The sequence below is a fragment of the Phyllobates terribilis genome, unplaced genomic scaffold (genome assembly GCF_046119375.1).
Source record: "Phyllobates terribilis strain yellow unplaced genomic scaffold, ASM4611937v1 Scaffold_5__5_contigs__length_657084704, whole genome shotgun sequence".
Taxonomy (NCBI): domain Eukaryota; kingdom Metazoa; phylum Chordata; class Amphibia; order Anura; family Dendrobatidae; genus Phyllobates; species Phyllobates terribilis.
The window spans coordinates 320,374,341-320,401,549 of NW_027362765.1; the positions used below are offsets into that span (position 1 = coordinate 320,374,341).

Consider the following 27,209-nt stretch of genomic DNA (forward strand, 5'->3'; position numbering starts at 1 on the left):
CAAGCCCCCTATATAGCCCCCGTGTATTATATATACAGGACGTCTCCTATACATGTATACTACAGATATGTGTGTGCATGCAAGCCCCCTATATAGCCCCTGTGTATTATATATACAGACGTCTCCTATACATGTATACTACAGTGTGTGCATACAAGCCCCCTATATAGCCCTTGTGTATTATATATACAGGACGTCTCCTATACATGTATACTACAGATATGTGTGTGCATACAAGCCCCCTATATAGCCCCCATGTATTATATATACAGGACGTCTCCTATACATGTATACTACAGTGTGTGCATACAAGCCCCCTATATAGCCCCCGTGTATTATATATACAGGACGTCTCCTATACATGTATACTACAGTGTGTGCATACAAGCCCCCTATATAGCCCCCGTGTATTATATATACAGGACGTCTCCTATACATGTATACTACAGTGTGTGCATACAAGCCCCCTATATAGCCCCCGTGTATTATATATACAGGACGTCTCCTATACATGTATACTACAGTGTGTGCATACAAGCCCCCTATATAGCCCCCGTGTATTATATATACAGGACGTCTCCTATACATGTATACTACAGTGTGTGCATACAAGCCCCCTATATAGCCCCCGTGTATTATATATACAGGACGTCTCCTATACATGTATACTACAGTGTGTGCATACAAGCCCCCTATATAGCCCCCGTGTATTATATATACAGGACGTCTCCTATACATGTATACTACAGTGTGTGCATACAAGCCCCCTATAATAGCCCCCGTGTATTATATATACAGGACGTCTCCTATACATGTATACTACAGTGTGTGCATACAAGCCCCCTATATAGCCCCCGTGTATTATATATACAGGACGTCTCCTATACATGTATACTACAGTGTGTGCATACAAGCCCCCTATATAGCCCCTGTGTATTATATATACAGGACGTCTCCTATACATGTATACTACAGTGTGTGCATACAAGCCCCCTATATAGCCCCTGTGTATTATATATACAGGACGTCTGCTATACATGTATACTACAGTGTGTATATACAAGCCCCCTATATAGCCCCCGTGTATTATATATACAGGATGTCTCCTATAGATATATACTACAGTGTATGTATACAAGCCCCCTATATAGCCCCTGTGTATTATATATACAGGACGTCTCCTATAGATATATACTACAGTGTATGTATACAAGCCCCCTATATAGCCCCCGTGTATTATATATACAGGACGTCTCCTATACATGTATACTACAGTGTGTGCATACAAGCCCCCTATATAGCCCCTGTGTATTATATATACAGGACGTCTCCTATAGATATATACTACAGTGTATGTATACAAGCCCCCTATATAGCCCCCGTGTATTATATATACAGGACGTCTCCTATATATGTATACTACAGTGTGTGTATACAAGCCCCCTATATAGCCCCCGTGTATTATATATACAGGACGTCTCCTATACATGTATACTACAGTGTGTGCATACAAGCCCCCTATATAGCCCCCGTGTATTATATATACAGGACGTCTCCTATACATGTATACTATAGTGTGTGCATACAAGCCCCCTATATAGCCCCTGTGTATTATATATACAGGACGTCTCCTATACATGTATACTAGAGTGTGTGCATACAAGCCCCCGTGTATTATATATACAGGACGTCTCCTATACATGTATACTACAGTGTGTGCATACAAGCCCCCGTGTATTATATATACAGGACGTCTCCTATACATGTATACTACAGTGTGTGCATACAAGTCCCCTATATAGCCCCTGTGTATTATATATACAGGACGTCTCCTATACATGTATACTACAGTGTGTGCATACAAGCCCCCTATATAGCCCCTGTGTATTATATATACAGGACGTCTCCTATACATGTATACTACAGTGTGTGTATACAAGCCCCCTATATAGCCCCCGTGTATTATATATACAGGACGTCTCCTATAGATATATACTACAGTGTATGTATACAAGCCCCCTATATAGCCCCTGTGTATTATATATACAGGACGTCTCCTATAGATATATACTACAGTGTGTGTATACAAGCCCCCTATAATAGCCCCCGTGTATTATATATACAGGACGTCTCCTATAGATATATACTACAGTGTGTGTATACAAGCCCCCTATATAGCCCCTGTGTATTATATATACAGGACGTCTCCTATACATGTATACTACAGTGTGTGCATACAAGCCCCCTATAATAGCCCCCGTGTATTCTATATACAGGACGTCTCCTATAGATATTTACTACAGTGTATGTATACAAGCCCCCAATATAGCCTCTGTGTATTATATATACAGGACGTCTCCTATAGATATATACTACAGTGTATGTATACAAGCCCCCTATATAGCTCCTGTGTATTATATATACAGGACGTCTCCTATACATGTATACTACAGTGTGTGTATACAAGCCCCCTATATAGCCCCCGTGTATTATATATGCAGGACGTCTCCTATAGTTATATACTACAGTGTATGTATACAAGCCCCCTATATAGCCCCTGTGTATTATATATACAGGACGTCTCCTATAGATATATACTACAGTGTATGTATACAAGCCCCCTATATAGCCCCTGTGTATTATATATACAGAACGTCTCCTATACATGTATACTACAGTGTGTGTATACAAGCCCCCTATATAGCCCCTGTATATTATATATACAGGACGTCTCCTATACATGTATACTACATTGTGTGCATACAAGCCCCCTATATAGCCCCTGTGTATTATATATACAGGACGTCTCCTATACATGTATACTACAGTGTGTGCATACAAGCTCCCTATATAGCCCCCGTGTATTATATATACAGGACGTCTCCTATACATGTATACTACAGTGTGTATATACAAGCCCCCTATATAGCCCCTGTGTATTATATATACAGGATGTCTCTTATAGATATATACTACAGTGTATGTATACAAGCCCCCTATATAGCCCCTGTGTATTATATATACAGGACGTCTCCTATACATGTATACTACAGTGTGTGCATACAAGCCCCCTATATAGCCCCTGTGTATTATATATACAGGACGTCTCCTATACATGTATACTACAGTGTGTGTATACAAGCCCCCTATATAGCCCCCGTGTATTATATATACAGGACGTCTCCTATACATGTATACTACAGTGTGTGCATACAAGCCCCCTATATAGCCCCTGTGTATTCTATATACAGGACGTCTCCTATAGATATTTACTACAGTGTATGTATACAAGACCCCTATATAGCCCCTGTGTATTATATATACAGGATGTCTCCTATACATGTATACACTGGTATACTACAGTGTGTGCATACAAGCCCCCTATATAGCCCCTGTGTATTATATATACAGGACGTCTCCTATACATGTATACTACAGTGTGTGCATACAAGCCCCCTATAATAGCCCCCGTGTATTCTATATACAGGACGTCTCCTATAGATATTTACTACAGTGTATGTATACAAGCCCCCTATATAGCCCCTGTGTATTATATATACAGGACGTCTCCTATACATGTATACTACAGTGTGTGCATACAAGCCCCCTATAATAGCCCCCGTGTATTCTATATACAGGACGTCTCCTATAGATATTTACTACAGTGTATGTATACAAGCCCCCTATATAGCCCCTGTGTATTATATATATAGGACGTCTCCTATACATGTATACTACAGTGTGTGCATACAAGCCCCCTATAATAGCCCCCGTGTATTCTATATACAGGATGTCTCCTATAGATATTTACTACAGTGTATGTATACAAGCCCCCTATATAGTCCCTGTGTATTATATATATAGGACGTCTCCTATACATGTATACTACAGTGTGTATATACAAGCCCCCTATATAGCCCCCTTCTATTATATATACAGGACGTCTCCTATACATGTATACTACAGATATGTGTGTGCATACAAGCCCCCTATATAGCCCCCGTGTATTCTATATACAGGACGTCTCCTATAGATATTTACTACAGTGTATGTATACAAGCCCCCTATATAGCCCCTGTGTATTATATATACAGGATGTCTCCTATACATGTATACTACAGTGTGTGCATACAAGCCCCCTACATAGCCCCTGTGTATTATATATACAGGACGTCTCCTATACATGTATACTACAGTGTGTGCATACAAGCCCCTGTGTATTATATATACAGGACGTCTCCTATACATGTATACTACAGTGTGTGTATACAAGCCCCTGTGTATTATATATATAGGACGTCTCATAGATATATACTACAGTGTGTGTATACAAGCCCCCTATATAGCCCCCGTGTATTATATATACAGGACGTCTCCTATACATGTATACTACAGTGTATGTATACAAGCCCCCTGTATAGCCCCTGTGTATTATATATATAGGACGTCTCCTATACATGTATACTACAGAGTGTGCATACAACCCCCCTGTAATAGCCCCCGTGTATTCTATATACCGGACGTCTCCTATAGATATTTACTACAGTGTATGTATACAAGCCCTCTATATAGCCCCCGTGTATTATATATACAGGACGTCTCCTATACATGTATACTACAGTGTGTGTATACAAGCCCCTGTGTATTTTATATACAGGACGTCTCCTATAGATATATACTACAGTGTGTGTATACAAGCCCTCTATATAGCCCCTGTGTATTATATATACTGGTTGTCTCCTATACATGTATACTACAGATATGTGTGTGCATATAAGCCCCCTATATAGCCTTCGTGTATTATATATACAGGACGTCTGCTATACATGTATACTATAGTGTGTATATACAAGCCCCCGTGTATTATATATACAGGACGTCTCATATACATGTATACTACAGATATGTGTGTGCATACAAGCCCGCTATATTGCACCCGTGTATTATACACTGCTCAAAAAAATAAAGGGAACACTCAAATAACGCATCCTAGATCTGAATGAATGAAATATTCTCATTGAATACTTTGTTCTGTACAAAGTTGAATGTCCTGACAACAAAATCACACAAAAACACACTACATGCTGATCCAACATTGATGTAATGTCCTTAAAACAAGTGAAAATGAGGCTCAGTATTGTGTGTGGCCTCCACGTGCTTGTATGACCTCCCTACAACGCCTGGGCATGCTCCTGATGAGGTTGTGGATGGTCTCATGTGGGATCTCCTCCCAGACGTGGACTAAAGCATCCACCAACTCCTGGACAGTCTGTGGTGCAGCGTGATGTTGGTGGATGGAGCGAGACATGATGTCCCAGATGTGCTCAATCGGATTCAGGTCTGGGGAACGGGCGGGCCAGTCCATAGCTTCAATGCCTTCATCTTGCAGGAACTGCTGACACACTCCAGCCACATGAGGTCTGGCATTGTACTGCATTAGGAGGAACCCAGGGCCAAACGCACAATCATATGGTCTCACAAGGGGTCTGAGGATTTCATCTTGGTACCTAATGGCAGTCAGGCTACCTCTGGCGAGCACATGGAGGCCTGTGCGGCCCTCCAAAGAAATGCCACCGCACACCATTACTGACCCACTGCCAAACCGGTCATGCTGAAGGATGTTGCAGGCAGCAGATCGCTCTCCACGGCATCTCCAGACTCTGTCATATCTGTCACATGTGCTCAGTGTGAACCTGCTTTCATCTGTGAAGAGCACAGGGCGCCAGTGGCGACTTTGCCAATCCTGGTGTTCTATGGCAAATGCCAAGCGTCCTGCATGATGTTGGGCTGTGAGCACAACCCCCATCTGTGGACATTGGGCCCTCATACCACCCTCATGAAGTCGGTTTCTAACCGTTTGTGCAGACACATGCACATTTGTGGCCTGCTGGAGGTCATTTTGCAGGGCTCTGGCACTGCTCCTCCTGTTCCTCCTTGCACAAAGGCGGAGGTAGCGGTCCTGCTGCTGGATTGTTGCCCTCCTATGGCCCCCTCCACGTCTCCTGGTGTACTGGCCTGTCTCCTGGTAGCACCTCCAGCCTCTGGACACTACGCTGACAGACACAGTAAACCTTCTTGCCACAGCTCGCATTGATGTGCCATCCTGGAGAAGCTGCACTACCTGAGCAACTTCTGTGGGTTGTAGAGTCCGTCTCATGCTACCACGAGTGTGAAAGCACAGCCAACATTCAAAAGTGACCAAAACATCAGCCAGAAAGCATTGGTACTGAGATGTGGTCTGAGGTCCCCACCTGCAGAACCACTCCTTTATTGAGGGTGTCTTGATAATTGCCAATAATTTCCATCTATTATCTATTCCATTTGCACAACAGCATGTGAAATTCATTGTCAGTCAGTGTTGCTTCCTAAGTGGACAGTTTGATTTCACAGAAGTTTGATTTACTTGGAGTACATTCTGTTGTTTAAGTGCTCCCTTTATTTTTTTGAGCAGTGTATATACAGGACGTCTCCTATACATGTATATTACAGTGTGTATACAAGACCCCTTTATAGCCCCTCATGTACTATATATACAGGACGTCTCCTAAACATGTATGCAACATATATGTGCATACAAACCCCCTATATAACCCCCGATTATTATATATATACAGGACTTCTCCTATACATGATTACTACAGATATGTGTGTGCATACAAGTCCTCTATATAGCCCCTCGTGTATTATATATACAGGACGTCTCCTATACATGTATACTACAGTGTGTGTATACAAGCCCCCTATATAGCCCTCTGTCAGCGATCACCACACAGGGACGACACTGGGGAGATCACGCAATATCTCGCCTTGTCTGTCACGCTGTCAGTATTTCGTCCAGAATCGCGAGCACACTATCCAGATTACTCGCTACGTGGATATCGGCAAGCAAGCAGTGAGAGTATGGCGTCACACCTCGGGATTCCAATGCATGGAATCCGTGTTTACGCCCCCGTTCTGTCACTGTCAGCTTCACGATAGCCCAATTATTATTATTCTCAGCCACCACCATCCAGATTTGAAATATAATACAGGCCTGGCGGGATGCCTGCGTTTTGGCAGTGTATATGGCAGTGTATATAACGGTTACAGGACAAAAGAAACAGAACTATTAAATTTTATATTTAATCCAAAGGGAGGCGGTGTTTAGGAAAAATATATACGTGACCCGTTGCTTATAATCCTTATACCCCCTGGCAATGAGTGCTTTTGTAATGTCCATGAGTTCTCTTATACCTAAGGGGAGATCTGGCCACACGCCCCTTGTGGTGACATCATGTGGGCCGGTCCCCAGCCTGTACATTTTATTAAAAACGCTAACTTCTGCGATAACTCACCGCTCGTTGATCGCAGAAGCTTGCAAGCGACTCCATTTTTTCCCTTATGATTTTAGCTTTATTTAGAGACCACACATCGCATAGTTACAGTCTGCTATTCTGGTGTTTTTGTGCTACAGCTGTCTGATTTGGCTTGCAACAATGAAAATCTATGTATGCATTCCTCGGCTGTTTCTGTCACTAGAAATATGGGTCCCATTATTGTCAGACGCATGGAATTTACAACATTTCATATTTCGTATCGTAGTCGGATTGTCTGGAGATTTCTTTGTTAAGCTCAGGAAAGCAACTTTCCCAGTTACAAGCAAGTTAGTGCAATCCTGCCAGTAATTACCCCCTGCGGGACAAGGGCCAAGATGCTCGCTTCTTAACGAAGTTATAACACATCTTGGCTGCCATTTGTTTGTGTAAGGCCTTCCTCATGACTGTTGTAATTGTTTTTTTTTTTTGGGAAGAGCAGAAGGGGAAGAATGATCAATATCTGGGTCAGGGAAATATTGAAGAACATTTTCAATATTCCTCAATACTTCCCTGACACCCCCGTGTATTATATATACAGGACATCTCCTATACATGTATACTACGGTGTGTACTACAGTACAAGCTCCTGTGCTATGTAAGGGAGATATCATACATATATATATATATATATATACAGTACAGACCAAAAGTTTGGACACACCTTATCATTTAAAGATTTTTCTGTATTTTCATGACTATGAAAATTGTACATTCACACTGAAGGCATCAAAACTATGAATTAACACATGTGTAATTATATACTTAACAAAAAAGTGTGAAACAACTGAAAATATCTCTTATATTCTAGGTTCTTCAAAGTAGCCACCTTTTGCTTTGATGACTGCTTTGCACACTCTTGGCATTCTCTTGATGAGCTTCAAGAGGTAGTCACCGGAAATGTTTTTTACTTCACAGGTGTCCCCTGTCAGGTTTAAAAAGTGGGATTTCTTGCCTTATAAATGGGATTGGGACCATCAGTTGTGTTGTGCAGAAGTCTGGTGGATACACAGCTGATAGTCCTACTGAATAGACTGTTAGAATTTGTATTATGGCAAGAAAAAAGCAGCTAAGTAAAGAAAAATGAGTGGCCATCATTACTTTAAGAAATGTAGGTCAGTCAGTCTGAAAAATTGGGAAAACTTTGAAAGTGTCCCCAAGTGCAGTTGCAAAAACCATCAAGCGCTAAAAAGAAACTGGCTCACATGAGGACCGCCCCAGGAAAGGAAGACCAAGAGTCACCTCTGCTTCTGAGGATAAGTTCATCCGAGTCACCAGCCTCAGAAATTGCAGGTTAACAGCAGCTCAGATTAGAGACCAGGTCAATGCCACACAAAGTTCTAGCAGCAGACACATCTCTTCAACAACTGTTAAGAGGAGACTTTGTGCAGCAGGCCTTCATGGTAAAAATAGCTGCTAGGAAACCACTGCTAAGGACAGGCAACAAGCAGAAGAGACTTGTTTGGGTTAAAGAACACAAGGAATGGACATTAGACCAGTGGAAATCTGTGCTTTGGTCTGATGAGTCCAAATTTTAGATCTTTAGTTCCAACCACTGTGTCTTTGTGCGACGCAGAAAAGGTGAACGGATGGACTCTACATGCCTGGTTCACACCATGAAGCATGGAGGAGGAGGTATGATGGTGTGAAGGTGCTTTGCTGGTGACACTGTTGGGGATTTATTCAAAATTGAAGGCATACTGAACCAGCATGGCTACCACAGCATCTTGCAGCGGCATGCTATTCCATCCGGTTTGTGTTTAGTTGGACCATCATTTATTTTTCAACAGGACAATGACCCCAAACACACCTCCAGGCTGTGTAAGGGCTATTTGATCAAGAAGGAGAGTGATGGGGTGCTACGCTAGGTGACCTGGCCTCCACAGTCACCAGACCTGAACCCAATCGAGATGGTTTGGGGTGAGCTGGACCGCAGAGTGAAGGCAAAAGGACCAACAAGTGCTAAGCATCTCTGGGAACTCCTTCAAGATTGTTGGAAGACCATTTCCGGTGACTACCTCTTGAAGCTCATCAAGAGAATGCCAAGAGTGTGTAAAGCAGTCATCAAAGCAAAAGGTGGCTACTTTGAAGAACCTAGAATATAAGACATATTTTCAGTTGTTTCACACTTTTTTGTTAAGTATATAATTCCACATGTGTTAATTCATAGTTTTGATGCCTTCAGTGTGAATGTACAATTTTCATAGTCATGAAAATACAGAAAAATCTTTAAATGAGAAGGTGTGTCCAAACTTTTGGTCTGTACTGTATATATATATATATATATATATATATATATATATATATATATATATATAAAACACGAGGACTATATAGGGGTCTAGTATACACACACAACTGCAGTTTGCAAAATCAGTAGTGTATCTAATACTTATTTTCACCACTGTATATATACACACACTACAGATGTGTACATATACATTGAATATAGAAAGTCTACACACCCCTGTTATAATGCCAGGCTTTTGTAATATAAAAAAAAACAAAACCAAGAATTATAATTTAAGAATTTTTTCCACCTATAATCTGTACAATTTGAATGAAAAATAAACTGAAATAATTTGGGGTGGAAAATAAAGAACTAAAATAATGTAGTTGCATTAATATGCACACCCTTAAACTAATACTTTGTTTAATATACCCTTGAATTGATGACACCATTCAGTCTTTGTGTAGCAGTCTGTCAGCATGGCACATCTAGAATTGGCAATCCAATCTGCCCACTCTTCCTTGCCGTAAATTGAGTAGATCAAAATCTGTCAGATTACGAGTTCATCTCCTGTGTACAGTACCCTTTTCAGGTCACCCACAGATTTTCTCTTGGATGTAGGTCTGGGCTCTGGTTAGGCCATTCCAAGTCTCCATCTTCTTCTTGTGAAGTCATACTTTTGTTGATTTGCAGGCTTGCTTAGGGTGGTTGGTGTTCTGAGAAGTGAAGCTCATCTTCAGCTTCTTAGCAGAGGCCTAAAGGTTTTGATGCAAAATTGACTGATATTCTGAACTGTTCATAACTCCCACCACCTTATCTGAAGTCCCATTTACAGCTGCTGAAAAATAGCCCTACATAATAATGCTGCCACCACCATTCTTCACTGTGGGTATGGTGTTTTTTTTGGTGATGTGCACTATTGGCTTTGCAACAAACATACCTTTTGGAATCTGGGCCAAAAAAATTGGACCTTTGGTGTCATCAGACCATAATAGGTTTTCCCACATGCTTTTGGCAGACAATGTAGGTTTTGGCAAAGCATAGCCAGGCTTGGATATTTTTCTTTGTAAGAAAAGGCTTCCGTCTTACCAGCCTTCCCCACAGGTAATACATATGAAGGATACTGGAGATTGTTGTCACATGCAGTACACAACCAGTACTTCACAGAATTTCCTGCAGCTCCTTTAATGTTGGTGTAGGCCTCATGGCAGCCTCCCAGACCAATCCTCTTTTTGTCTTTTCATTCATTTTTGATGGACAGTCATTCTAGGTAATGTTAGTGTGGTGCCAAATTTTATCCACTTCTTGATGACAGTCTTCACAGTGTTCCATGTTATACTTAATGCTTTGGAATTTTTTTTGTACCATTCCCCTGACTGATCCCTTTCAACAATGAGATCCTTTTGCTGTGTTGTAAGCTGATTACGGACCATGGTTTTTGCTGGAAAATGGAACTAACAAAATGTCAGGAAAATCCTACTAGAACAGCTAAACTTTATATGGGGTTAATAAAAATCACTGTAAATGATGGCACCTGTTTACTGACTACTATTTTTCATGAGTGTAAATGCAATTGCCTAATTCTGAACACAGCCATATCACCAATTATAAGACGGTGTTCACAATTATGCAAATACATTATTTTAGTTTTCTTATTTTATTTTACCCCTCAAAATGATTTCTGTTTCTTCCTCCATGGATTTGTATAGATTATGGGTGACATTAAAGGTGGAAATAATTCTGAAATGATTCTTATTGGTATATATATTTTTTTTACATAACAAAAACCTGGCATTTTAACGGTAGTATAGACTTTCTATATCCACTGTACTATACACACATCCTTGCACTGTCCCTTATACATTTCTGATGTTTTATATACAGGATGACAAGGTCTAGCTTCTACAGATCATGCTTCCAGTGCTTGCTATACACAGGACCCATTTCACACATATGTATAAAACACATAAGTGAAAAAATGGTATCGGCGTAATCAGTGTTTTCCATCAGTGTGCCATACGTGTGTCCGTTTTTACCATCAGTGTGTCATCAGTCTTTTCCATCAGTGTGGTCATTAGTGTTTTTCACAGATGGATAAAGAAAGAAATAAGTTACAAAGCATCTCCTTTGCTTTGCAATGTTAAACACGGACAGCACACTGATGCCATCTGTGTGCTGCACATGTTTTTCACGGACCCATGGACTTGTATTGACCCTTGTCATCCGTGCTGCCATAAAAATACCGTATATACTCGAGTATAAGCCGACATTTTCAGCACATTTTTTATGCTGAAAAAGCCCCCCTCGGCTTATACTTGGGTATATACTTATACATATAGTATATAGTGGCTGTGTAGGGGGGGGTTGGCGGCAGAGCAGTGGTGCACAGGCAGTAGTCGGCTCATGCAGCTACCACGTGTGCCCGCTGCTAACGAAAATTAATATTCACTCTTCTCCACGCCCAAGTGATTCTCTGTGCCCGCTATTAGAGCGTATGAATATTCACTTTTCTCCAGTCCCATGGGATTGGAGAGGAGTGAATATTCATTCTCTTTAGTAGCGGGCACAGAGGATCGCTGAGCAACAGCAGGAGCTGCGCCGCTGCTGACACTGCGGACTATTAAAGAAAATGACTATTCACTCCTCTCCACACCCATAGTCCCGGTGTGGAGAGGAGTGATTATCCCCGCAGCTTACCTTGGCAACTGAGGGCACATGACAGTGATGTAATGCGCTGCTCAGATGCTGAGGTGAGCTGTTGCTGGGAGGACAGGACACGCCGCTGGAGCAGAGGGAAGGAAGGTGAGTAGGAGTGTTTATTTTTTTCATGTGTGTAGTGAATGGAGGGCCATGTATACCAGGATAGGCGGGCCATGCATGCCAGGAATGGGGATAATGGGGCCATGCATACCAAGATTGGGGATGAGGGGGCAATGCATACCAGGATTGGGGATAATGGGGCCATGCATACCAAGATTGGGGATGAGGGGGCAATGCAAACCAGGATTGGGGATGATGGGGCCATGCATACCAAGATTGGGGTGATAGGGCCATGCATACCAGGATTGGGGATGATGGGGCCATGCATACCAGGATTGGGGATGATGGGGCCATGCATACCAGGATTGGGGATGATGGGGCCATGCATACCAGGATTGGGGATGATGGGGCGATGCACACCAGGATTGGGGATGATGGGGCCATGCACACCAGGATTGGGGATGATTGGGTCTTGCACAGCAGGATTGGGGTTGATGGGGCCATGCACACCAGGATTGGGGATGATGAGGCCATGCACACCAGGATTGGGGATGATGAGGCCATACACACCAGGATTGGGGATGATGGGGCCATGCATACCAGGATTGGGGATGATGGGGCCATGCATACCAGGATTGGGCATGAGGGGGCCATGCATACCAGAATTGGGTATGAGGGGGCCATGCATACCAGGATTGGGAATGAGGGGTGCCATGCATACCAGGATTGGGAATGATGGGGCCATGCATACCAGGATTGGGGATGAGGGGGCCATGCATACCAGGATTGGGGATGAAGGGGCCATGCATTCCACGATTGGGGATGAGGGGGTCATGCATACCAGGATTGGGGATGAGGGGGCCATGCATACCACAGTTGGGGATGAGGGGGTCATGCAAACCACGATTGGGGATAAGGGGGCCATGCATACCAGGATTGGGGATGAGGGGGCCATGCATACCAGGATTGGGGATGAGGGGGCCATGCATACCAGGATTGGGGATGAGGGGGCCATGCATACCAGAATTGGGGATGAGGGGGCCATGTGTACCAGGATTGGGGATGAGGGGGCCATGCATACCAGGATTGGGAAAATTTAACAGTAGATGCTGAATTTTCCACTCTCCGCTTATTCTCGAGTCAAAAAGTTTTCCCAGTTTTTTGTGGTAAAATTAGGTGCCTCGGCTTATGTTCGAGTTGGCTTATACTCTAGTATATACAGTATTGACATGTCTCAGTATGCTTTGCACGGACATAGGGTCCACGTAAAATCATCGACATGTGCATAGCACCATAGGTTATAATGGGTACGTGTTTTATCCAAAACAAACGGATACAACACATACTGGAAACACAAGACATGTGAAGGAGGCCTTATATAAAAACAAAGGACCCCTGTCCTGTCACGTATACAGTCCTCGTGGAAATATGATTATAGATAGGACCTCTGCTGTCTCCAAAGCACACCTCAGCTTCCTCCTTCACTAAGGCTTTGTTCACATCTACATAGGAGGCACCATAATAGATTGTGCCAAAAAAGCCAACCAAATAGCACAGTATACTGTTTTTTGGGGGGGTTTTATAGGTAAAGTGACAGCCACCAAGACAGAAACTCGACAGACGATTTTAAAGTCAATGGGGTCTATCGGGTGTGGGGTCACAGCACTACCATTATTTTTGTTTTTTGTTTCCATAACAGAAATAAGAAGCGCAGATGTAAATGAAGCCAGAAGACAGCGGCAGTCCCCCATCCCTACAAACAGCTGCCACCGAGGCACGTCTACATGGACATCCAAATATTTCTATCCAGACTATAATAGCTGATTGTTATTGTTCTCCTGTATTAAACTGCTGCTACTTTGAACAACGCTGTTCTTGTCCATGTACTATCTCTCGTATTGCAAGATCTCATTCAAGGGAATAGCAATGAGGTGTAGTACCAGACAAAGTCCATGGACCAAGTGGTGCTGTTTCTGGAAGAAAGCAGCATTCTTTTTCTTACAATGACTTTAATGTAAAAATTTTTGGTGATCTCTTTTCTCAATTGCAGTTCCATGGCCTTTTATACACTGATATGGCACAATGGGGGATGTTTTTTAATACCAGCACTTTGACTGATTGAAGCTCCCAAAGCAGTTTGTGATTTATTCATTATGTGTCCCATGGATGAATATATAAATTGCACAAGTTGGACAAGTTTCCATGTTCAAGTTATTATCTAAAAAAATGGAATGAAAAATGAGTGGGCCACAGTCTGGAGCTTACCAGCGTTGATCTATTGAAGGTAATTGTCACTTTGGTTATATTGAAGGTTTTCATAATTGTCATTGCAGTACCAAACACTGAGACCTGTACTAAAAAGCCAGTGTGCTCATGGTAAAAATAAAACAAAGGGACCCCTTTTGAGGTTAGATCCCACTGTGAAACATTGGTGACCTATCAAGGATGGGCCATCATAAAAGACTGGAAAACCCAATGAATATGGTACAACAATCGATGTTTTCCTGCCATATTTATTTCATATGAAATTGCAGGCATGCGACTGTTTAGTAGAAGCCCCATTGCTCTTGAATGGAAGCCTTATTACGGTACCTTGTATACTTCTTTTAACTATCGTTCTGCACTACTCATACACATACTGGGGGAATTTATTTGTATCGGAGTTTCATATGCTGGATGTTTCATGTTGAACAAGACACATGATGTAAAAGTGGCTGAAGAACTGAGAACATTTTTTTTTTAATCTCGCCTCTGTGTTGCAGAGATATCAGTAATCAAAGTATTTGGCATCTAATGAGTTAATTATATTTAGGTCTAATTGGGCATTATCAGAGTTTTGACTGTGGCGTCTACTTCTTCCTCCTGTATGACATTGCCCAATCATAAATAGTCAGCAACATACAGTAGAAGAAGAACACGCCGACACAATAGTTCAGAGCAGGTTTCTCAGTATGTAAGATGTAATCACATTTATGTGTGAGACATATAATGGGCCCTGTTCTGGTCTCACTGCAAAGAGAGGTCAAGTTGCTTTTATTACAGAAGACAGTGTTATACTGTCCCATCTCTGGACAGGCAATGTGGGGAGGGGCAGTACAGCAGAAGTGACAGTGCTAGGAGAGAAAGGTAGCTGATAGAGGAGTTATGTGACACAGCTAAATTCTGCTGTGCTGCCTCTCCCTCCACTCTGACTGGGACTTTATTGGAAGGTGAATGAGAAAGACCAGCAAACACTGTCCTTTAAAAAAAATAGTATGCTTGAGGAAGGGACTCGTGCTCCAGACTAGTTGAGATAGGAACTTCAGCACCAGAAAAGAAAATGAAACTGTAGGTCTTGCTACAGTGTTAATTTATTTTGATCCGGCATTGGGCCAAAAACAGATATAGTCCAATGTTTTGACCGACAGTGGTCTTTGTCAAGGACATCCATTACGGATCCTGCAGTCTCATTTTCTTTATTGGAAAGGTGTTAGTCATCTTTGCTTTACTATAACCTACATGCCCATATAGATACTTACCTGCAAATTAACCCTATAGCTGTAATAAATAGCATTTTTCTACATGACAGGTTCGCTTTAACATACTTATTTACAAAGGTTTAAAGGGAGGAAATGTCTGCATATTCATTATAAGTTATATCTGGTGCATTTATCACAGAAATGATAAATTTAGTATAAAATTGTACATACATACATAACGGTATCTCTCTTTTATCCTCTAACTGTGCAGGATATCATTTTTTTTTAGTTTTCTCATAGTGTCCCATGGTTACCTCCTTGCCTGGTCCATTAACCATGGACAAGGACAGGAACAAGATGACAGAGCGCATACTTCACATCAGCCAAGATATTATCTGCCTGCTAACGGGGGAGGTAAAGAATTCTGGCAATTATGTCACATCAGTGAAATGGCATGATTAGTATTAATAAAGAAGAGTTTTCAGACTCTGGGGATGTATATAGTGATGTCTGTGCTTCTTTCCCTATCAGGAATACACCGTAGTGAAAAAATCTGGAGAATATGTGATCCCAAGCAGCCACCCCTGGGTGTCCGCAGGATGGAATAGCACTCAGAGCCACAGCTTTGAGTCTACACCTCACATACTGATATATGAGAAAAACGCTGATCAGAAGATCTTGGACCTCGCCAACAAGATCATTGAGCTTCTGACAGGAGAGGTGAGCGCTGCTGGGAATATACAGTCTTCACATGGGCCCATCCAGACCATTAAACAGCTCCCAATTGGCTATTTACGAGACGATCGGGGGATCATTTACTGGCCTGTTTAAAAAAGCTGACAAATATTCTATACTCCCAGAACGATGCAGTCATTTTGTGCCCCTAGAATATCCTGTTATCAGTAGCATGTCTGGTTTACATTGGGTGACATGCCGGAAAAAAAATAACACACACCCTTAACAACCATTCTCCGCTGCAGATTTTGACCGATTGAAATGTCATTATATGGGGTGGATTCACATGTACCGACAACAAAAGTGCGGCATTAGAACACAGCGTTTTGAACACAGCAAAAATGTGCTGCGTCCACAGCACTGCTTGTTGCTGATCGGGGGGACGTAGCAGCTAACTAAACAGTTATGAGCTGTTATTAATAGCCAGGGAACATGTTTGCCTAATGGCACCTTCCTAGGCTAAAAATAGTAGCTCTCAGCTGCCCCAGAAATGACATGAATGGAAATGCTAATGAGATTGGGTATATGGTATTAGCTGACACCTAGCCCTTTTGTGTGCTGATGAAAAGGTGTCAATCAGACCCTTTCATTACTACACCTAAGTAAACTAAAGTAAAGAGTTAAATAAACACATACACAGAGTAAACACTTTATTTGAAATACAATAGATGCATTATTTAATCATTTAAATTAACCAATATACTCACCGCAGGTCTGACGGTAATCCAAGGGTTAAAGCAATGTCCCACGTTTCTTTTTTCAAATATCTTTATTTAGCTCCAAAAAGCATTCATTGATGTACAAAAACGCATAAAAAAACGCATCAAAATCGTGGCAAACCGCGCATTTTTTTCTGCAGCGTTTTTCCTGCCAAAAGATGCAGAAACGCTGCAGAAATTTCTGCAATCCAATCCTGAACATGCGCACATAGCCTAAAGTCCAAAAAATACAGTAAATAAAGATCTGCTTAGAATCCAAAAGAGGTGGTTCTTTTTGGTGAGCTGAGCCAAGTATTCAGATAACCAAAAAGAGACGGACTGCTTATCACTACTCGTCAGAGAGGAAGTGGACTTGAGCTCCACATATTGGAGGTAACAATCCTAAAAGTCAGTATTAACCCCTTAACAAGCCTTGTCACATGACTTAGGATAAAAAGCTAAACCACACACTCCATTTGCAGTCACAAGCTTCGGCATGCTTGCCCTTATTCAGTAGATAGCAAGAAGTCTGACTTGGCTAGGTGAGAGACCTCTGACAGAGGGTCTTATGGGTAACTTTTCTCCTTGTGGAAAGTGCCAAGTCGGCGTAAGGAGAGTTATAGACCATGCAGTGCTCCTCTGGGAATTTTTTTTTTTTATAACTCGATTTATTGGCTAACACCCTCCGATACAGCCACACCTGGTGCGCTGTATTATGGTGACCTTCACTTCACCCACACTCCTCGCCCTGGCAATAGGCATGGTGGAGGAGTGGGTCTTCTTTTTTCTAACAACTGCACCTTCAACCCAATCCCCCCTCTACCCTCCTTTATTTTCCCGTCTTTTGAAGTGCATTCTGTCCATATCTACTCTCCCTCGAACCTCCAAGTGGCCGTCATATACAGCCTCCAGGCCCGGCCACTGCCTTTATTGACCACTTCTCCACCTGGCTGCTACACTTCCTCTCTGCTGACATTCCCACCGTCATCATGGGCGACTTCAACGTCCCCACTGACACCCGCCAACCTGCAACCTCCAAACTCCTGTCCCTTGCTTCATCCTTTGGTCTTACTCAGTGGTCCTCTGCAGCCACCCACACAGACGGACATACATTAGACCTTATCTTCACCTGCCTCTGATCCCTATCTAACCTCACTACCTCATCTCGCCCCCATCTGACCACTATCTACTCACTTTTCTATTTCTGTCCTCCTCACCTGTCCCCTATGTTCAGAAACTAGCACACCCCACAGAAACCTCGCACACCTAGACAGTCACACGCTCTCCGGCTCTGTTCTAACACTGTCCTCCATATCTTCACTACACAGACACTGTCACCCTTTTTCTACAACACCACACTGGCATCAGCTATTGACTCAGTCACCCCTCTCGTGCATGGCGATGAATCCGTAGACAACCCTAGCACAATAACCTCACTAAAAAGCTTCACCAAGTGTCCAGGGTTGCGGAGCAGCACTGGAGGAAAACACACTCGCAAGAAGACTTAACTTTCACATTCAAATCAGCTCTCGCCTCTGCCTACAGGTCTATTTCACAACTCTTGTATCTTCTTTATCCCACAACCCCAAACAGTTATTCAACACTTTTAACTTCCTCCTCCACTCTCCACTGCCCCTTCTAACCTCACTCATCTCCGCAGAAGACTTCACCGCACATTTCCAAAATAAGGTCGACCAAGCAAGGCAAGTCTTTACTGCCCATCCACCACAACCCCTATGTATAAAAGATCACTTCCCTTCCCCCATAACCATGCTCCCCACCATCACTGAAGGAGAGCTCACTCATCTGTCCAAATCGCACCTCGCCACTTGTGCACTTAACACAATTCCAACTTCTCCCCAACCTCACCACCACGCCTATCCCGGCCCTAACCCATCTTTTCAACCTATTACTAACCTCTGGTACCTTCCCTTCTGCTTTCAAACATGCCACAATCACACTTATCCTTACAACGACTTACTTACAACGAAAGCTAACAGACAATTCTCTGTATTCCTCCTTCTAGACCTATCATCTGCCTTCGACACAGTCGACCATTCCCTCCTACAAATCCTCTATTCCCTTGGTGTCAAAGACCTTGCCCTCTCCTACCGCACATTTAGCGTCTCCCATATTACCTTCTCATCCCAACCTATCTCTGTTGGTGTCCATCAAGGCTCTCTGTCCTGGGACCCTTTCTCGTCTCAATTTTTACCTTTGGCCTGGGACAACTCATAAAATCCTATGGTTTCCAGTACCATCTATATGCTGGTGATACCTCTCTGCTGTCCAGAATCCCAGAGTGTCTATCAGCCATATCTTTCTTCTTTTCATCAGGCTTCCTAAAGCTAAATGTGGACGAAACAGAGCTCATCATCTTTCATTCATCTCACCTATCTTCCTACCTGATCTATCACAATAAATTATATCACGCTTTCCCCTGTACCGTAAGTTCGCTGCCTCGGCATAACCCTGCACTCTGCCCGGGCCTTCAAACTGTAGATCTTCCTCTTGCTGCCTCCAACTCAAAAATATTTCCAGAATCCGTCCTTTCCTCAACCATGAATCCTAAAATGCCCTCATCATCTCCCACCTCAACTACTGCAATACCCTCCTCTGTGGCCTTCCTGCTAACAATCTCACACCTCTCCAGTCCGTCCTTAACTCTTCTGCATGACTAATCCACCTCTCGCATCGCTATTCCTCAGCTTCTCCCCTCTGCAAATCCCTTCATTGGCTCCCAATTCCCCAACGTATCCAGTTCAAACTATTAACATTGACCTAAAAAAGCCATCCATAATCTGTCTCCCCCATATATCTCCAAACTAATCTCCCGTGACCTTCCACCACTTAATCTCCTCCTGTCCTTTCAATACCTCCTTCTCTCCTCCACACTTATATGTTCCTCACCCAGTCGCCTCCAAGACTTCTCCCGAGCATCCCCCATACTCTGAATCATGACAATAAATTCTGGATATTCCAACATATAACAAAAACATGTTGAAGATTAATGAGGCTTCATACATTACATATTTCAAGAGTTATACAATTTCAACATCACTGAGTGAAATTTAGCTGCTCCTCTGGGAATTTAACTATGCAAATATCCTCTATAGAGGGGAAAACTAGGACTCTAATGTCACCTTTTGGATATAACAGTTCTGAAACTTAATTTTCTATATATTGCAGCAATGAAACTAAGGTTGATTTTAATCCTTAATTTCTTTCTATTTAATGTAATAATCTAATTGTTTTTCTAATCTATTTTAATTAAAAAATCCCTATCAGTCTCTCTCTACTCAGCTTTATTTTTTTTACTTCTGTTTTGATGACATTTCATTTGAGAATCCCTAATGCATGCTGGGTTACTTAAATGGGACATCATCAGGGGGCACAGGCTTTCCCAACCCTGAAACAAAGCGTCATCAGTGAGATCTGTTTTAGGGGCTAGTCTAGTCCCTGCTCTAAGGAGCATGTGGTGGTTGTCAATTCTGGCGCATGTTCAGTATGAGCTCCCTTCGTTATACTCTTTTTCAATGCGCAGTGACAGTGCTCTCCCTCACCAGCTCTAATGAGAAGCGACGAGTTATCATTATGCATTGAACAGGGGTGAACGCAGAGAGCAGGGACTAGCCCTATCCAGGAAACAGACGTCACTGCTGATGCTTCGGTTCAGGGTGGGGACAGAGGCTGCAGCAGTGACCATAAGCACTTCCACCTGATGTCATCTCGTTTGAGAATCCCAGCATGTACTGAGATACTCAAGAAAAACGTTATAAAAAAGGAAGTCATAAAATAAAAAATAAATAAAGGCGATAGAGTAGAAGGGAAATGGTAGGGACTATTTAATTAAAGTATATTAAAAAAGAGAATAGATTATTTCATTAAATAGATAGACATTTAGGATTAAATCAACTTTAATTTTAGATCACCCCCTTTAAGAATTCTGCCTAATTTATGTAAGCATTTGCAATTTTTGTTTACTGTTTTTATGCTTTCTACATACTAATGTGCGACTTTCTTGACCATTGATAAATAAGTATAATAGTGCATTTACATGTTGCAGACATGTGTTTTTTCTTCTTTCTTTTTGGAATGAGAAACAGATGTCACAAATTTGCTCAATTTTAGATGTGACTTTTAAACATGTGAAATTTCCTCCAAAATAAAGCATAATAAGAAATGTGGCCCATTGTGTCTTTCTAATGACTGTATTGTGTGTCAGGTTCTTATAAGGTGTCAGGATGTCACTGTCCATTTATCTATGGAGGAGTGGGAGTATGTAGAAAGACACAAGAATCTGTACAAGGATGTAATGATAGACAACCATACACCTCCCTCTTTACCAGGTAAGGCATGTGAAACTCTACTTGGCATGCACTATGAAAAATAGTTAAATCTTGTCTATAGATGTAGAGTATATCAGGTGAAAAAGTAACTATATATTTGTGCTGGTGGTTCCTCAAAAAATAAACCTTTTGGATTTAAAATAATTTTTGTGTAACTCCCATATACTTTAATGGGAATGAACCTATCTACTCTGTCTCTGCGTATGACAGCCACTTATTTTGTTGAAATGTCTATGGTGTGAAAACACCTTCAAGAAATCCCAATGCTCCAGAGTCAATTAAATCTTCATTGTGTGCACTCACCGGCAGCATTCAAAAATATGCAAATTTATATACATACACAAATGTGGCAAAGCCAGGTAGGCTCTGGGGTTAAATCCTACCACTACAGGTTCTGGTTGGTTGCACCTGGCTAGCTCTGCAACCAGGCTAGGTGCTTACCTCAGTCAGTCAGCTGGGGGAAGCTAACCAGAGTGAATTGTATTGGATCTGGAGAGCGAGAAACAAGCCAGAATCTCTCTCTGAGGCCTTGTTAACCAAACTGATACCCCTTTCTTGGCCCCCATAAAGTATGATGCCAACAAAAGTTCCCCCCAAACACAGTATGATACCCACACAGTTAATTCCTACACATTATCCTTCACATGCACAGTATGATGACCCTACTGTACTCCCACACCCAAAGTATGATACCCCCACCGTGACCCCAACACAGTATGTTGGACCCGAATCAGCCCTCCATACAGGATGATGGCACCTACCAAACCCTTTACATAGTATGATGCCCCCAACACAACACTCCTTTTGTATAATGGCCCCCATATAGCCCTCCAAACAGTATAATGGTCCCTACATAGCCCTGCAAACTGTATAATTGGCCTACATATCTCTGTCCACGGTATAAGGGTTCCCATTGATTTAAAACAAAAAATACTCCTCTCTCCTTGTTCCCCTGCAGCTGCTGTCTTTGCAATATGTGGTCTGAAGCTTTACAGAGTGGGTGCGATGTAGTGACCACATCCCGCCAGATGCACAGAGCAGAATGATAGAGGAGGGAGATATCTGTTCTACTATTGCTTTCAACTGTATTGGCATCCAGGATGCCGATACAGCTGAAAGTGCGATGACAGGCAGGGGAGGCCCGGTGCTGGCACTGGCACTAGGCCATCCTGGCTCATGGGCCCCATAGCGGCCGTGTGGTCTGTTTCTATTAGTGATACACCACTGGGTCTCAGATATCATGATAAAATGACTGGATAGTGCCACACGACCACAGGCAAAGTTTGCGGTCCACTTTTAGTGTTTTATTACAGAAGCAGGCGTCTGTGGAGACTATTGGTAATTTGTATCTCCTAGTGGGTGAATTGAATGATTTGTGAAAGGTGAAAAGTTAATTCCATGTATGTACTGGATGAGGGGGTTTTAGAGAATATTCTGTGAAATTTACAATGTTGGAGATATCCAAGTCCGGTAAGGCGGAAAACAGTGTTAAAAGATATGTGGTGTTTCTATAGTTTAGAGATGAAATACAGTATTTGTAAAAGAGTGGGATTTTGCCCTAAATCTGGTTGTTAGGTTCATTGAAAGGGTATTCCAGAAACTCAAACCACTGAGCTCAATTATTGGCTGCAGCGCTGTTGATGTGACATCAGCGCTGCAGACAATAGCAGACTCCGGAGTAGCAGCAGAGACTGAGACTCTGCACTGAACCGGTGAGGCTGAGTAAGGCCCAGTTTGTTTCTTTTTTAATAAATTAAAGCCCGGGTACAGCAGTTTTCTAGAATCTGAAAACTCCTTTTAGAAATTAATGAAAGTTTTGAAAAAAAGGTTTGTTTATAAGCATGTAATGGGGTGTAGGGAGTTTAATTGATATGATGACTAGGCTGGTATTAACAGAGAATTATTTGGGGAGTGACAAAGCTGATATCATAGTCTGCTCCTTTAGTTTCCTTAGTTGCTTTGTCAAACTTAGCTTGGGAGTATTATGTACAGTTATATGAAAAAGTTTGGGCACCCCTATTAATTTTAAGCTTAATGTTTTATAAAAATTGGTGTTTTTGCAACAGCTATTTCAGTTTGATATATGTAATAACTGTTGGACACAGTAATGTTTCTGCCTTGAAATGAGGTTTATTGTACTAACAGAAAATGTGCAATCTGCATTCAAACAAAATTTGACAGGTGCATAAATATGGGCACCCTTATCATTTTCTTGTTTTAAATACTCCTACCTACTTTTTCCTGACTTACTAAAGCACTTTTTTTGGTTTTGTAACCTCATTGAGCTTTGATCTTCATAGCCAGGTGTATACAATCATGAGAAAAGCTACTTAAAGTGGCCACTTGCAAGTTGTTCTCCTGTTTGAATCTCTTCTGAAGAGTGGCATCATGGGCTCCTCAAAACAACTGTCAAATGATCTGAAAACAAAGATTATTCAACATAGTTGTTCAGGGGAAGGATACAAAAAGCTGTCTCAGAGATTTAACCTGTCAGTTTCCACTGTGAGGAGCATAGTAAGGAAATGGAAGAACACAGGGACAGTTCTTGTTAAGGCCAGAAGTGGCAGGCCAAGAAAAACATCAGAAAGGCAGAGAAGAAGAATGGTGAGATCAGTCAAGGACAATCCTCAGACCACCTCCAGAGAGCTGCAGCATCAACTTGCTGCAGATGGTGTCACTGTGCATCGGTCAACTATACAACGCACTTTGCACAAGGAGAAGCTGTATGGGAGAGTGATGCGAAAGAAGCCGTTTCTGCAAGCACGCCACAAACAGAGTTGGCTGAGGTATACAAATGCACATTTGGAGAAGCAAATTTCTTTTTGGAAGAAGGTCCTGTGGACTGATGAAACCAAGATTGAGTTGTTTGGTTATACAAAAAGGCGTTATGCACGGCGGCAAAAAAACACAGCATTCCAAGAAAAACACTTCCTACCCACAGTAAAATTTGGTGGAGGTTCCATCATGCTTTGGGGTTGTGTGGCCAATGCCGGCACCGGGAATCTTGTTAAAGTTGAGGGACGCATGGATTCCACTCAGTATCAGCAGATTCTTGACAATAATGTTAAAGAATCAGTGACAAAGTTGAAGTTACGCAGGGGATGGATCTTTCAGCAAGACAATGATCCAAAACACCGCTCCAAATCTACTCAGGCATTCATGCAGAGGAACAATTACAATGTTCTGGAATGGCCATCCCAGTCCCCAGACCTGAATATCATTGAACATCTGTGGGATCATTTGAAGAGGGCTGTCCATGCTCGGCGACCATCAAACTTAACTGAACTGGAATTGTTTTGTAAAGAGGAATGGTCAAAAATACTTTCATCCAGGATCCAGGAACTCATTAAAAGCTACAGGAAGCGACTAGAGGCTATTATTTTTGCAAAAGGAGGATCTACTAAATATTAATGTCACTTTTCTGGTGAGGTGCCCATACTTATGCACCTGTCAAATTTTGTTTGAATGCAGATTGCACATTTTCTGTTAGTACAATAAACCTCATTTCAAACATTACTGTGTCCAACAGTTATTACATATATCAAACTGAAATAGCTGTTGCAAAAACACCAATTTTTATAAAACATTAAGATTAATAGGGGTGCCCAAACTTTTTCATATAACTGTAAGTTCAGACCCCTGTATAGTTTTGTTTACTTTCCTCAGAATAATAATTTATGCTAAAGAGAAGAGAAATTTGGCAACCATGGCATGTTCCTCTGCAAGGTCTACAGGAGTAGTGTTACATTTGGACTTACGGAGGTGGCCAGCTTGTCTGTCCTAATGTGCCTCCTCAACCACCACTCTATTAAAATAGGAGACCTATGCTTCAATAAGCAGTTGGGGTTCCAGTGTTGCGACCTCCAGCAATCAGCAACGTATCACCTGTTCTGTGGATGGGTGACGAGATCTTATCATGGCACAGCCGCTTGAATGGTCTTAGAGATTCAGAAGAAAAGGGTTTTGTTTCTCCTTCGTCTCTTTTTCAGATTGTCCAGTTTATCCTGGAGGGCTTTTGAGGAATCTTCTGGGCAAGAAATTGTCTTGAGAGTTTTGACTTCATACCAGTTGTATTGACTCTTCTCAGCCAACTTGGGAAAGACACTCCTAAACTTTTTTTAACAAACTATTACCAGACCAACAATTCACTCTTGTACAAACAATGCAACCTCATCCGCAGTGAAATTAAAAGAAAACTGTCACCAGGTTTTCCCTATATAAAGTAAATCCACCAATTTTAAGTTGTTTTGAACAGCGCTACTGCATCCTTTTCATAACTGCCCATCTCCCCTGCATATGTCAGAAAATACCTCTTATAATCCTCCCATCTTGAATTCTAATCGGCTCTTTCCAGTCCAATGGGTATCGCTGGTTCGTGCTCGACACTTCCTTTATCGCTACAGTTCCCGGCCCTCCTACCTTGATTGACATGGCTAACGTTTCCTAAGTCATCCGCAGCACCTGCATAGTAGGTTACAGGATCTGCACAAAGAGAGTTGAACAGACTGTGCATGACATGGAAGACGTAAAACAAGACGTAAAACCTGCTGACAGACTTTCTTTAACGGGAATCTGTCAGCAGGCGTTTGCTATGTAAGTTGCAGACAGGATGTTGTAGGGGTTAAAGCACAGCTTTCAGCAATTTCTCTCTTATAAAGCTCCTTGGTTTTGTTTGCCTGCAATGATTGTTTTAGTACCAGGAGCTTATCATTGCTGTGACCCAGCAGCAGGAGCCTCCTAGTCAGACTCCGCCCCCTCCTGTGACAGGCAGCTCACTGTCTATGGACATTGCATATACAGAGCCTGGTGTGGGCAGGGGAAGCTTTCTCAGCTCTACTTCATTGATAAATCTAAAAGCTCTGATTGTGTGAGAATGGCTGCACCCAGTAATCTAAGTGATACATCGTTGGATTCAGCTTCTCTTTGTCTACATTATGCTGCTCTCAGATGAGGTAGCAGAATACTGATTACAGATTTCCTTTAACCCCTTCATGACCTATGACATATAGGTCGTGTATCTCCCTTTAATGCGGGCTCCGACGCTGAGCCCACATCTTTTCAGCCACATGACAGCTGATCTGATCACATTAACATGTTAAATACCGCTGTCAACCTCTGACAGCGACATTTAACAAGAGCGTTCCAGATGCATGTCACAAACCACGCCCATCGGTGCCCCTGTCATATGATCATGGTGTGCCGAAGGGTCGGCATGAAAACTGGGGGTCTGCAGGAGACCCCCATGCTTTTCATTGTAGATCTGCTATGAGCGCTGCCCCGTGGCCAGCGTTCATACCAGATGATGATTTTTGCTACACATAGCAGGGCTGGAGTCCTGCTATGTGTAGCACAAGCGATCAGAAGATCGCAGCTTCAAGTCTCCTAAGGAGATTGTTGAAGCAAGTAAAAAGTAAAGAAAAAAAAATAAGTTTTTTAAAAAAAATATAAAAGTTTAAATCACTCCCCATTCAAAATAAAACAATAAAAAAAATCAAAAATACACATATTTGGTATTGCTGCATTCAGGAATACCCAATCTATCAAAATATAAAAGGAATTAATCCAATCAGTAAACGGCATAATGAGAAAGAAAATCAAAATGCCAGAATTACGTTTTTTTGGTCGCC

The 27,209-nt window shown here is 42.1% G+C and overlaps 1 protein-coding gene across 3 annotated transcripts in view; it reads left to right on the forward strand.

Annotated features, from left to right (window-relative positions):
- Nucleotides 1-27,209, forward strand: part of LOC141273120 (uncharacterized) — a 53,768-nt gene that overhangs the window by 17,397 nt on the left and 9,162 nt on the right. For 2 of the 3 annotated variants that reach the window (XM_073684536.1, XM_073684537.1), the window contains exons 2-6: nucleotides 14,042-14,116; nucleotides 14,393-14,626; nucleotides 16,090-16,214; nucleotides 16,332-16,520; nucleotides 21,459-21,582. In XM_073684536.1, the coding sequence (XP_073540637.1) occupies nucleotides 16,107-16,214; nucleotides 16,332-16,520; nucleotides 21,459-21,582 (421 nt within the window). In that variant the 5' untranslated portion in view covers nucleotides 14,042-14,116; nucleotides 14,393-14,626; nucleotides 16,090-16,106. The remainder of the gene's footprint in view (nucleotides 1-14,041; nucleotides 14,117-14,392; nucleotides 14,627-16,089; nucleotides 16,215-16,331; nucleotides 16,521-21,458; nucleotides 21,583-27,209) is intronic. The other variant, XM_073684538.1, reaches the window with a different exon arrangement.